A 12,776-nucleotide genomic window follows, 5' to 3' on the forward strand; every position below is an offset into this window, starting at 1 on the left:
AACGCGTTTACGCGTTTCCCCCACTTGAAGTAGGGGGGTATGTGGGACTCGCCGGCGCCGAGTATGCGCCGGAATACCCACTAAAAAACCAGCGGTTTCCATACCGCCTTTTCGAGGGGCGTCACGGGATCGCTTGCGCATACTACCGTGACGCCTCGACGGTTGGCCCGCCTCTGCAGACCTCCAAATCCTAGGGGGTTCTCAGGGTACAAAGACCCCCTAATCCCAGCAACACTCATGGCGGGAGGAGAAGATGCGCATAGCGCCGGCGTCTTCTCCCCGGTCTTCTTCGGGTCAGCGGAGGCACTCTCCTCGCGCTCCCGCTCCGCGGCCTCCTTCTGCGACATGACATTTTCGCAGAAGGAGACCATCTCCATCCAGCACCTTTCGCTACCAAGCATGGCATTTATCACGCTCGGCAGCGAAAGGTCTCCGCCGATTAAAGTCGCCAGGGAAAGGCGCTGAGGCCCCCAAGCGGCACACTCCATCAGAGTGTAGCATTATTCAATATTAACTACGTCAACACTTGTCGAAAATTTCTTTATAAATCTTTGATCGTTACAAATTTTCAATAACATATCACCACAAAGGATTCGCTTTATAAAGTTTTGCAAAGCTACTTACACGCCATATATGTAAAGAAATAAAAGCTATGTTATTTAAATATTAAGTAACATATGTGGTATGAATGTTTGTGTAAGTTAAAACTTATATGTGTGTCTAATACGTATTTTTGATAACGTATTCTATGTTATATGCACCTAAAGACAATTTTTTTTTGCCATTTACTACGCAAAGATCAACTTAATAAACATTTCAAGAGTTGCAAGTAGTCATGTATAGTCATATCTATGTTTAAGTGCATTTCACATTCAAAGCTTAGAGAAGAAAAATCATACAAAGAAATCCCTCTACTTTTCACCTAAAGCCGTGAACGCAGATCCCTTGTATTAAGATATTTAAAGTTTATACATATAAATGTACATAACACTAGAAGTTTGCCTGCACCCCGTATTTTTATGGATATTTATAGTGAATTTCTAAGAATACAAACTAAAGTTGATGCTTTCGAATGCATCTGTGTTTAATGTAGTAATGATGTTAATATCTATATAAGTATGTATTTACAAAAGAAAAGTGGTATATGTATTATATCAGTTGTTTTTTTTTTATATGCCCCGGGATGGCAAATGACTCTACTCCACCTGATGGTAAGTGGTAGTAGAGTCCAAACGCGACGACGGCCAGTACAGTCGGGAAGAATGTTCTGTACTAGCCGTCCCCGCCTTGCCGGCCCGCAAGATGCCTCTTCACGCCTCGTTTGAAGGAACCCGGGTTGTAAGAGGAGGGGAACACGTGAGCTGGTAAGGAATTCCATTCTTTGGTAGTGCGGCAAAGAAAGGAGTTGCCAAATTTCTTTGTGCGCGATGGAATTGATGTCACAGTTAGGCGGTGACATCGAGAACCAGCTCGCGTGGACTTAAGAAGGTAGGGGGAAACAGGAATTAGAGAGAATAATTCCTCAGAGCACTCGCCGTGCTAATACAGACGATAGAAAGCGCTCAGTGCTGCTATCTCGCGACACAATTGTAAAGGTTCAAGGGTGTTTGTGACCTTTACGTCGCCAATAATGCGTACTGCACGTCGCTGCAACCGGTCCAAGGCCTCCATTAGGTACTTAGCGGAGCCATCCCAAAGGTGCGAGCAATATTCAACGCAAGACCGTACCTGTGTTTTGTATAACAGGCACAGTTGTTGTGGCGTGAAAAAACGCCGCACCTTGTTCAGAACTCCGAGTTTTCGTGAAGCTGTTTTTATAATAGCCTCGATGTAATCCCTTGGACTAAGGTCGCAGCGAACGTCCATCCCCAGCATGGCGATTTTGCTTTGTATCATCAGCGGTGTGCCACAGATGGAGGGAAGAGGGGAAAATGGTGACTTTTTCGCTGTGAGAGCGCATACCTGTGTTTTCTTGGCATTAAACTCAACAAGATTATCAGAACCCCATTTGGCGATGAGCTCTAACGTCCTATCGAGTTCAATGACAAGATTCTCCCTCCTCTCCTCAGTTCCCGCCCGCCCAGCCACTGCGCGTCCGTGGTATCCACCATGCACTGTACTATCATCTGCATAGCAATGTATGTTCCCAAGAGAGAGCATATCATTGATATGCAAAAGAAAGAGTGTGTCTGGTGTGTCTGGTCTGTCTGGTGTGTCTGTGTGTCTGGTTTCCATAGTACAGCGGTAACAAACTAATGATTAATGTGATTTTAATAAACATAATGTAAAATTAAAATTTTACAGTTTTACTTCACAAATACAAAGTTATTTAAAAAAAATCTACATTTGGGTCAGATTTATTCCAATGCAAAACGTATAAACTTGCCAAAATTAAAGCAGATAGCAACGGAGTATTATAAAAATTTCTCATCGAAACAATCGAGCTGAATGTACCGTTGAACGTGCATTGTAAAATTTTCCAAACCTTAGCTAGAGCAGATTAACTACAAAATTGGTGCAATACAGTTTTGGTTATCCCCAATAATGGACAATGCAGAAATATAAATTAGTTTTTAACTCTACTGCTTTTAATTTTGACTTTTGACTGACTGAATAATGTCATTCATTATGTGATACTCTGGCGTAATGCAGCCGATACAAATACAATAGAGGGTAGTTCTTGTAATAAATAATCTTATATAAGATGTAAAATTTCTTTAATAAAAAGACTGTTGGAAAAAAATAAAAATATTAAGTGTCGCTTTACCTGATGTTTTAACAGGTAATTATATGAGAAAAACAATTATATTATGCAATATGCCGACTATTCAATTGAACTTAAGTAATATACTAATATATATAATATACCAGAAAATATTTATTGTAAAATCAAAATAATTGTTGTCAAACGTTTGCATGGCAAAGGTTTCAAATAAAAATTGTAAACAAGTCCTTCATTCTGTCTATCTCTTGCGTTCCCGAACGTGAATCGATAAGCAAGGACATAAGGATATATAAGGATAAGAATGTTTTTATATTTTATAAATATAACCGTAACTGCCTGTGAATGTCCCAGTGCTGGGCTAAAGGCCTTCTCTCCCTTTTTTGAGGAGAAGGTTTGGAGCTTATTCCACCACGCTGCTCCAGTGCGGGTTGGTGGAATACACGTGGCAGAATTTCAGTGAAATTAGACACATGCAGGTTTCCTCACGATGTTTTCCTTCACCGTAAAGCACGAGATGAATTATAATCACAAATTAATCACATGAAAATTCAGTGGTGCTTGCCCGGATTTGAACCCACGATCATCGGTTAAGATTCACGCGTTCTTACCACCGGGCCATCTCGGCTTTTTATAAATATAATGTTAACTTTGAATGTCGGTAAAAGTACCTTATACCAGATTCAACAAGTCAAATCCCAAACACACACCTGCGTGTAAATAAATATATATATTCATTGCAATTTCATCTACTATGAATTTTAACATTCGTAATAACAAGCAGCTGATGTTATATATCTAATGCACCTCTCGTAGCTCAGCACTTACCTTGCAAAAAATAAAACATAAATATTAAACTCAGACTCGAGCGTAGTTACATTTACTATTATGAAAATTTTCCGTTTCTGTTTTTTTTTCAAATTAAGTTAGTAGTCTTCTTTATTTTCTTCATATTACCTTATTTATCGATAATGTGATTAGAAAACGAATAATTATAAATGTACTTAACACAAAATATAAATATAGAAATTATAAGTTATAACAGCTTACACATCTTTTTTTTTCTCGTAGGCAAATGCTGAGTTTCTTGCCGGCAAATCTCGGTATAAATATTTTTGTATTCTATACATTCATGATGAAATCACGCAACCGGGCCCAGACTTTCAGATCCAAGGCCCCCTAGGCATTTTGACATTTAAGGTAACCCATTCCGAAACTGCACGCAACATATATATTAGGATTATTTTCTCGTAACTCTCTTGTCTTATAAACAATCAATTCAAATCATAATCACATTAGATGTAAAAAGATTAAATAATTATAAATAAAAATGAATTAATTTAGTATAATTTATTATTTATGGCATACAGTTTTAATAGAGGTTTTAAATATACTATGTTATATCCAGTAATCTGAAATAAATATTTTCTTATAATTTATATCTAGATTGGAGATGTTATCTGCCATGTACAAAGAATTTCTCCAAAGCATATTTTCAAATGACTTATATTAGAACACTTTAACAAAAAGGTTAGAAACTTAATTTTCTAAATTAAAACACACCGACGTACAACGTTTAAAACACTAACACATGCAGTTTTAACTAATAAAAGAATTTCAAATTTATATGATAAAATAAAAACATCGTTAAGAATTTACTGACTTCAGAATTTAAAACTCGCATAAACACTTAACACATTTACACAGCTTGCAATTTTACGTTCCTAGCAATTAAGACCCGTGTAGTGTATTCTAGATGCTTGGTTTACTTTTACGAAGTTAAAATTCGTACTTCAATGAAAGTTTATGTGTTAGAATATTTTTTATTATTTTTTTTATTACGGAAGCTCACGCTTAATCGCTACCATATCAGATGGTAAGTAGTTATTGATGAATCTGCGATGTATCGCTGGTGATTGTTCTAATGCGAAGCGCTATTTAGGTCAGTATTTCAAGCTGATCTATCTGAGCCATTCCACAATTGACTGCAGTTCTTTACACTTGGGCAGATCTGATCTGGTATAAAATGTAAAGCTGTTCACATGTATCCCAGCTTGCTTATGACTTAGCAACGACTGTAGCTTAAGTATCGATTGATCCTTCAAATAACTCGTGCAGTAGGAGTCGATGTGAAAGTACATTTAATTATGAATAGACACGCTTGCGTTTTGGTGGTGAATAAATTCTACCAAATCGGTGTTACTACAGTCCGATATTCCACTGACAGTAACTAACTTGTGACTCTTTACAACAGTACTGTCTGTTTAGTAGGTCATTAATATAAGGAAAATTTCATTGGACCACAGCTATTATGAACGCATGGGAAAAGCTTGCTGAGAAGACAAGCATGCCAACTTCGAACCATGCCCTTAAAATGTCGAGAGACAACTAGGACCTCTCCGTGTTTTTCAATACTCGCCCCCAATGTGCGTGGCATACAATCGCATTTTTTTATACATCAATCACAGCTGACTTTCTAAATATATAATCCTATTTTTTGAGATAAAGTTTAACAATTCAATAGTAACTCTTGTCAAAACATTATTATAATTGTCGGATAAGAAAATGAATTTTATTTTTTTAAAAGATTATCTTTTTTTGACAGTAAGCACCTACGTATATGATAGCTTAATTAATATCTTATATTCTTATAATATTATTATCATGATTAATGTCCCTCATATTACGATTTTAAGCAGCTGCAGCTTATCATTAAGCAATTAACACTTCAAATATGGAAGCACTTTTTAAAACATGACCTTATGATAAGACTTGTATTTTATTGTATTTGTAAAAACATCGGCTGCAATTATTTTTGTGAATAATTTAAGCGTAGTCAGCCGTTAGTATAGCAATATTAAAGATAAAATGTTTAATATCTTTAATATGTCGAATAGGTACTACTGGCGTAAATTTTACTGTTATAACTCTCACATTTAGAAGGATTAATTTATTGGATTAAAGTAATTTAATACTAATTAATATTTTAATCGATAGCGGTTATCCACAAAAGTATCTTAATTGTGAAGTTATATTTTATTCAAATAAAAAAAGAAATAAATTTCTACTTATTTTAATAATTATAATTTTTGTTTCACAGGGTTCATATTAATGTTATTTACTATAAATAAACAGTACCTAATACCGTAAAACAAAAGCATCGCTGTTGGTAAAACTTAATAACAATAATTGAACTGTAACTCGCAGGCAGCCTGAACAAGATTCTAACAGTTTCTAAATTAAATTACTTGTGTTCTTTTACTTTGATTCATCTGTAAAGAAAGAATTGAACTCCTGCAAACTCTAATGAATTAAATCGTGATCGTGAAACAACGAAATTGATGGGTATGGTAAAAATTATTTTTAATATATAAAGAAGAACGTTCAAATATATTTTTTCTTATTATTAGGCAATTAATTTATGGCAATGAAGTAATATACGCACCAGACTCAAGCAGAAAACTGCTCTCGGCAGAGAGGAGGCATAAGAGAGCGTCATGCCGTTTGCCGTCACGGCATACGACGGTTTTATCCCCACGCCGCATTAAGAAATGTTTCACATCAAAAGAAAATATTTATCGGTATCTAAATGTCTTTGTGGACAAATAATCTTTTTCTAACTTATTAGACCTAGCATCTGAAACTTAGGATCATTGTTGTTACCCGATCTACGCTTCGACCAAAACTTTATTAAATTGTTCTACAAAAAATAATTGTTTGGGCCATTTATACGTTCGCACAAGCGTTCGTTTCAGGACGTTTTACTATCACTTGAATACATATGATTGCGCCACGTTATAACACGTTACAACAATATTATAAAAAAAAAACATAATAATGTTGATTATTTTCGTAGAAAAACAGAGTTCTAAATTTATAAAATTGTCTCGTGTGTATCGGAGTATTTCGCCAGCTTATATGTACATATATTTGGCAGGTCATGAACGGATAGTTTACGAAATTATTATATAAGATAAGTTTTAAAAATAGCCGCTCGTGCCACACGTGTATTGTTGTGTTCCGGTTTAAAGGGTGAGTGAATCAGTATAACTACAGGCGCAAGGGATATTACGTCTTAGTTCCCAAGGCTGGTGGCACGTTGGCGCTGTAGGGACTGATTAATTTTTTTTACAGCGTCAACGTCTATGAGCGGTCGTGAACATTTACCGTCAGGTGGCTTATTTAACCATTAACCTATATATTAAGTAAAAAACTATCGTCGTACGAAAATGCAATGCGGAATGGAGAAGAGCTTGTAAGGTCGAGGGTATGAAGTACATACTTATGTGTGTGCATCACGAAGTCGCGCAAACGGGACTGTTTTTTCATGAGTTAACTTGTTACATTTATTCATCATAGGAAAAGTGTTTTTTTTGATCACGTAGAGACACCTTTTTTATCTATTAAATTATTGTTTACCTACATCAGTTAATATACTACATTCCAGTCATTATGACATGAATAAAAAAAATATTATTAAAAAAAATTTAAACATTTAAAATGTATTTTAATGTGTAATGTTTAATTAAAATTTAAACATTTACACATTACAATACATTTTTATTTACATAAGTAAAGTAAAGCGTAATAATCGATATTTTGCAAGGATATTTATTATCTATGTGGTATTTACCAGCACTTAATGACATTATAATGATAGCTGTAAAATGAAATATTAACGATAATATCGCTTTTACAGAAAATTACAGTATGAATTAGGATTTTTTTTATCAAAAAATCTTCAAGATAGTCCTTATCTTTTACTACTTCAAACATTTAGATCAAAGGAAAAAAATACTTTTATTATGGTATCCCCAAATAGATAAAATCCGTTACAAAGACATCGCTATATAACATAGCTCCGTGTGAATGCGTCAAGTTACGTAACTGCTAAATAGAAAAAGAAACTCAAATCATCTATTCTAGCTACATTTTAAGCGTAATAGTAATGTTATTAAAAACCCATTTATAACGAATATCCAAAATAAATATCAAAGAAATATATAAATTCTCGTAGACCAGACCCGTACCAAAACATTACAATAGATCTTTGAACCATTAATCACGTTGTCCCGCTATTTTAGTAGGCAGACTATTTGCGTCCAAACTTCTTACATTAACTATTTCTAGAGAGGATGGTTGTGGTGTAATTACATAAGTTTATGTAAGTAGACCTATATAGTTAGTTTACGATCGAGTGATACTTACCTTTACCAACAACTTCCACCTGTGTTATATATCATTATATCCATATTAAATACCCGTTAAGATATAAGCTAATTAAAACTCGAAAATTACCAGACTGGACTAAGATCTCGATAAAGACATGATATGACTGAAATATTTTTTTTACTTTTATTACGCAGTTTAAAGTATTGATGTTTATAAGCAAAAAATGTAGAGTTAAAAAAGTAAAATAAATAAAATAGAGGGCTAGTTAATTAAACCGAAAAATGTATAAATTTACAAATCATTTACAAATAGTTACTTTTGATAATCTACGTAATTAGATTCTTACACTGACTGATAGACGTACTGCGTACAGCGCTGCGTACTGCGTACTAAGCCCCAGCCGGTTCAGCAGGCTCTATAGGTTTGTAAATTCTAAGAAGAAATTTCTTTATATTTTTTGAAATTATATATTTTGAGATCAGTAGTTATACTTATTATTCTCCTGAGTATAATAATAAAGAAATGGAAGTTCATATTTTATAAAGTTAGGAATATGACAATAGTTTTAAAAGCGTTTTTTGAAAATTCATCACCTGAGGGAGTTGATTAGGAAACCAAAATTGTATGTAAGTGTGACATTTTACAAGTTTGAATTATAGAAATAGATGTTTCGGCTTCGTTTGTAACAAAGTGTCAACTGTTTCAGTGACGTTTGCCCTCAGGGGCGGAAACATAAATATTGGAATGTGCGTAAAATGTTTGTTTTTAGAAACGTAACAAATTTGTGTCCTCTTTAGTCTTTATTTATTTACGCGGAATGAATTCCTCGGCGCGAGCAAAGATACAACAGGTAACGCAAAAACAATAATAGTAGTCGATTCCTGAAACCTTGCTGTATTGAGATACATGTTTATCACAATTTATATAAATATAAAAATAAAACAGAATAACAATTCACAAGAGTTTTTCATATAATATTATTTAGTTTTTATTAAAAGGAATGATTTCATCAATCACTATTTCACGAACGTCACTGCGATGGAGCTGTATGGTTGAGAAGACAGAGTCGTTGACAATATTATCTTATTTTGCTGTGTCATTCGCAGGAAATATATTTTTAGACTACCAAAACCCGCGACTTCACCAGCATGGAATTCGGTTTATGACGAAAATCGTTCAATATCTGCCATTTCAACGTGCAACACATATTCAAATATACGTATGAAATATATAGAATTACTATGTAGCAGCGATATTTGACTGTAGAGACCACTGTTTATTGGTATATTCTATATCCTTCTTGTATTAATCGTACATTAGCTATATATAATAATAGCTAGCGACTGTTTCTATTTGACACAAGTAGAACTAAAGAAACCGATGGAAATTCCGCATATTACAAGAACTCAAAATAAATGCTATTTCTTAACGAAGTATTCCGTTTTAAATTTAATCAATTAATTATTATTAATTGTAAATTAATAAAAAAAATATATGTACATAAAATAAAATAAATTGATGTTTCAAAAATTAATAACATAAATGATAAATATAATATAATAATGATGTTCTTCAGACCGATTTCGGCCACTGCGGCCAATCTCAAGAGAGATTACCCAACTGCGCAGAAGATATTATAGTGCACAAGTGTGTGCGCAAACACAAGTGCACTCTCTATTCGCTATATAATATATAATATAATATATAACTTCCAGACTCCGGGCTGCAACTGAGAATTTTCTGATAGAAAAACCCAATGACTTTTTATTGACCCGACCTGGGAATTGATCCCAAGACCTCCGGGTATGTGGCCTTATATCAAACCACTAAACCAACGAGCAATTATAAATAACCACTAATAAACCAACGATGTTTTAAAATCTATGAAAATTTAGACTTTATACCTATTTACTTCGTACCTTCACTTATTTAAATATAAACTAACTCAAAATAAATGCTATTTCTTAACGAAGTATTCCGTTTTAAATTTAATCAATTAATTATTATTAATTGTAAATTAATAAAAAAAATATATGTACATAAAATAAAATAAATTGATGTTTCAAAAATTAATAACATAAATGATAAATATAATATAATAATGATGTTCTTCAGACCGATTTCGGCCACTGCGGCCAATCTCAAGAGAGATTACCCAACTGCGCAGAAGATATTATAGTGCACAAGTGTGTGCGCAAACACAAGTGCACTCTCTATTCGCTATATAATATATAATATAATATATAACTTCCAGACTCCGGGCTGCAACTGAGAATTTTCTGATAGAAAAACCCAATGACTTTTTATTGACCCGACCTGGGAATTGATCCCAAGACCTCCGGGTATGTGGCCTTATATCAAACCACTAAACCAACGAGCAATTATAAATAACCACTAATAAACCAACGATGTTTTAAAATCTATGAAAATTTAGACTTTATACCTATTTACTTCGTACCTTCACTTATTTAAATATAAACTAACCAAAAAAATGTTACGTATAAAATGTATGAACTAAGAATTTAGTCATCGGCAATTTTCCCTTAAGGGAACTTCCATAGCAACGGTTGCGTGCGTCCCTTGCGTGAACAACGTTAAAACTTACCCCTTGACACTCCATTAGACCGCGTTACTGGCGTAACGTTTGTACACAACTCACAACACAGAAAATATATTCCTTGCCTTTGCACATTATAAAAGTTAATACTTAACCACTTACTGGTGGTAGAGTTTTGTGCAAACTCGTCGGGGTAGGTACCACCCACTCATCAGATATTCTACCGCAAAACAGCAGCAATTGGTATTGTTGTGTTCCGGTTTGAAAGGTGAGTGAGCCGCTGCAATTACAGGTACAAGGGACATAACATCTTAGTTCCCAAGGTTAGTGGCGCATTGGTGATGTAAGCGATGGTTAACATTTCTTACAATTCCAATGTCTATGGACGTTGGTGACCATCAGGTGGCCCAAATGCTCGCCCGCCTTCCTATAATATTCCCATTTGTATTTTTAGTTCTAATAATTGAATCTCTCGATTGTTTTACTTCTCAAGGAAGAACTTATTGATCATTCAATAGTCCAGTTACTGGGTAGAACCCGACTTACAAAAAGTCAATAAAATTAAAATTTGTTAGATTAGTTTCCTGCTTAATTGTCACGTTTGCTATCATAGAAACTTGGTTTTCTAAAGTAAAGCTCACAAGCTAGTGATATCTAGGTCAGCAAATTTTTACAATTCACAAATTCGCTGCATCTTTTCTTGAATTTCATTACCAACTTCTTGACCCTACTACCGTTTTTTACTCAATACCTTAAAATTCAACATGTAATCTACACGTTTATAATTAAGCAAAAATAATAATTACATAACTACTTTATTGATTATAGAAAAAAATAACATAGGAAACAAAATAAGTTCTTTGTAAAAGCCGTGTGAAATGTACGGGCCTGGCTTTCTTTATAAGTTCTTCGGGATTGATCGGCTTAGATAAGATCGGCATCATATTGTAAATGTTTCCTGAATATGGTATGCAGTATAAAAGATTGCCTGACTAATAAATTCCATTTTTTGTAGAGTTTGACTGTTCAAAACAAATGTGGAAGACCAGTGTCGACAGTTCTATGTGCCTATAAGATTCATAGTTTCCTTAATCGAGACACTAGAATTTCAATATGTAGTTTGAAATAAAGTATACTGTTCTTTGGTACAAATGTGGGTTGATATTAAAAGAAATTGATATAAATGGTATCAGACCAAATTACAAAAGCTATATATAAAGTGTTAGTTTTTACATTTAGTATGCAAAATGTTAAAGAATGAAAAATAAACTTCCTGTATAATTTGCCGTTGTCCGTTTTAGCTAAAGATTTTTAACGGTTGCTCTTATGAAAAATACATAGCCTAACATATTTGTAGTTATTAATAATTGGTTTTATTTTCAGGCGTATCTTTGGTGTTCATGATAGCTGTTCTTCCCGGCCTTCTGCCATGGAGCGGCGGGGGCACAGGTGCCTGGTTTCTCTCCATGTGCCATCTTCTCGGCGCACTGGCACCCTGGTGTGGATCCTTTCTCTACCATCTCTTCATGAACCACACCCAAGGAGCAAGCCTTTACCACAGACTTCTTCAGATTGATATGTTGGGCATCTGGGTCAGTCAGAGTATCGGTAAGTAAAAGTAACTTTCTGGCCTTTGCTTAAAACTAATGTTCAACGCTCAAGGGCTTCCTAGCTTTATGTAAGGCGTGGGTTTGATCCTAAGCCTCTCGACAATTGCTGTCCTCACTCCTATTACAGCGAAGATAATAGTAATTACAGACAAAGCTAATTTTCTCTTTCTAATTTGTATTTTTTTTAAATAAGGATTTTGCGGTATTGTTCTTTGTAGTACGCGTACGTATCCTGTTGTCTATCTTTTATTATATGTAAAGGAAGAAATTCCTCTAAGCAAATGTGATAAAATAAAATAAACTTCTTCCAAATAATGTAATGAATCGTGTTTTTGTATCCATGCATTTCTAGGGCAACTATTTTGCAATTCATACAGTAAGTATGTCGGAACAATCATTTGAATCTCAAAGCCGAATGATTCGCAGAAAACATTTTGAGGGCTGTTTCCTTATCGGCTATTGTGAATAAATATGCCAATGTTTCAAAATTTACAGAATGTGTCCTAAATACTTGTTTTTACTTATATTAGCTTACGGCTTTGGGAATATTTTTTTTAAATATTAACTTATTTGTGTCAATTCCTTTGCAAAGATTATACAAAGTAAACTAATTTGATAAGACTTAACTTCTAATATTTCTAATCTTTTTAGTTTTACTGATATAATAATAGAGGACAATATTTTAGTCCTTTCCAATTTTATTTTAGTAAAATGT

At 34.1% G+C, this 12,776-nt stretch overlaps 1 protein-coding gene across 2 annotated transcripts in view; it reads left to right on the forward strand.

The window, feature by feature from the left end:
- Nucleotides 1–12,776, forward strand: part of LOC126772704 (progestin and adipoQ receptor family member 4) — a 104,466-nt gene that overhangs the window by 57,320 nt on the left and 34,370 nt on the right. For both annotated transcript variants that reach the window (XM_050493222.1, XM_050493221.1), the window contains exon 2: nt 11,835–12,059. In XM_050493222.1, the coding sequence (XP_050349179.1) occupies nt 11,835–12,059 (225 nt within the window). The remainder of the gene's footprint in view (nt 1–11,834; nt 12,060–12,776) is intronic.

This window comes from Nymphalis io, chromosome 13, assembly GCF_905147045.1.
Source record: "Nymphalis io chromosome 13, ilAglIoxx1.1, whole genome shotgun sequence".
Classification (NCBI taxonomy): Eukaryota; Metazoa; Arthropoda; class Insecta; order Lepidoptera; family Nymphalidae; genus Nymphalis; species Nymphalis io.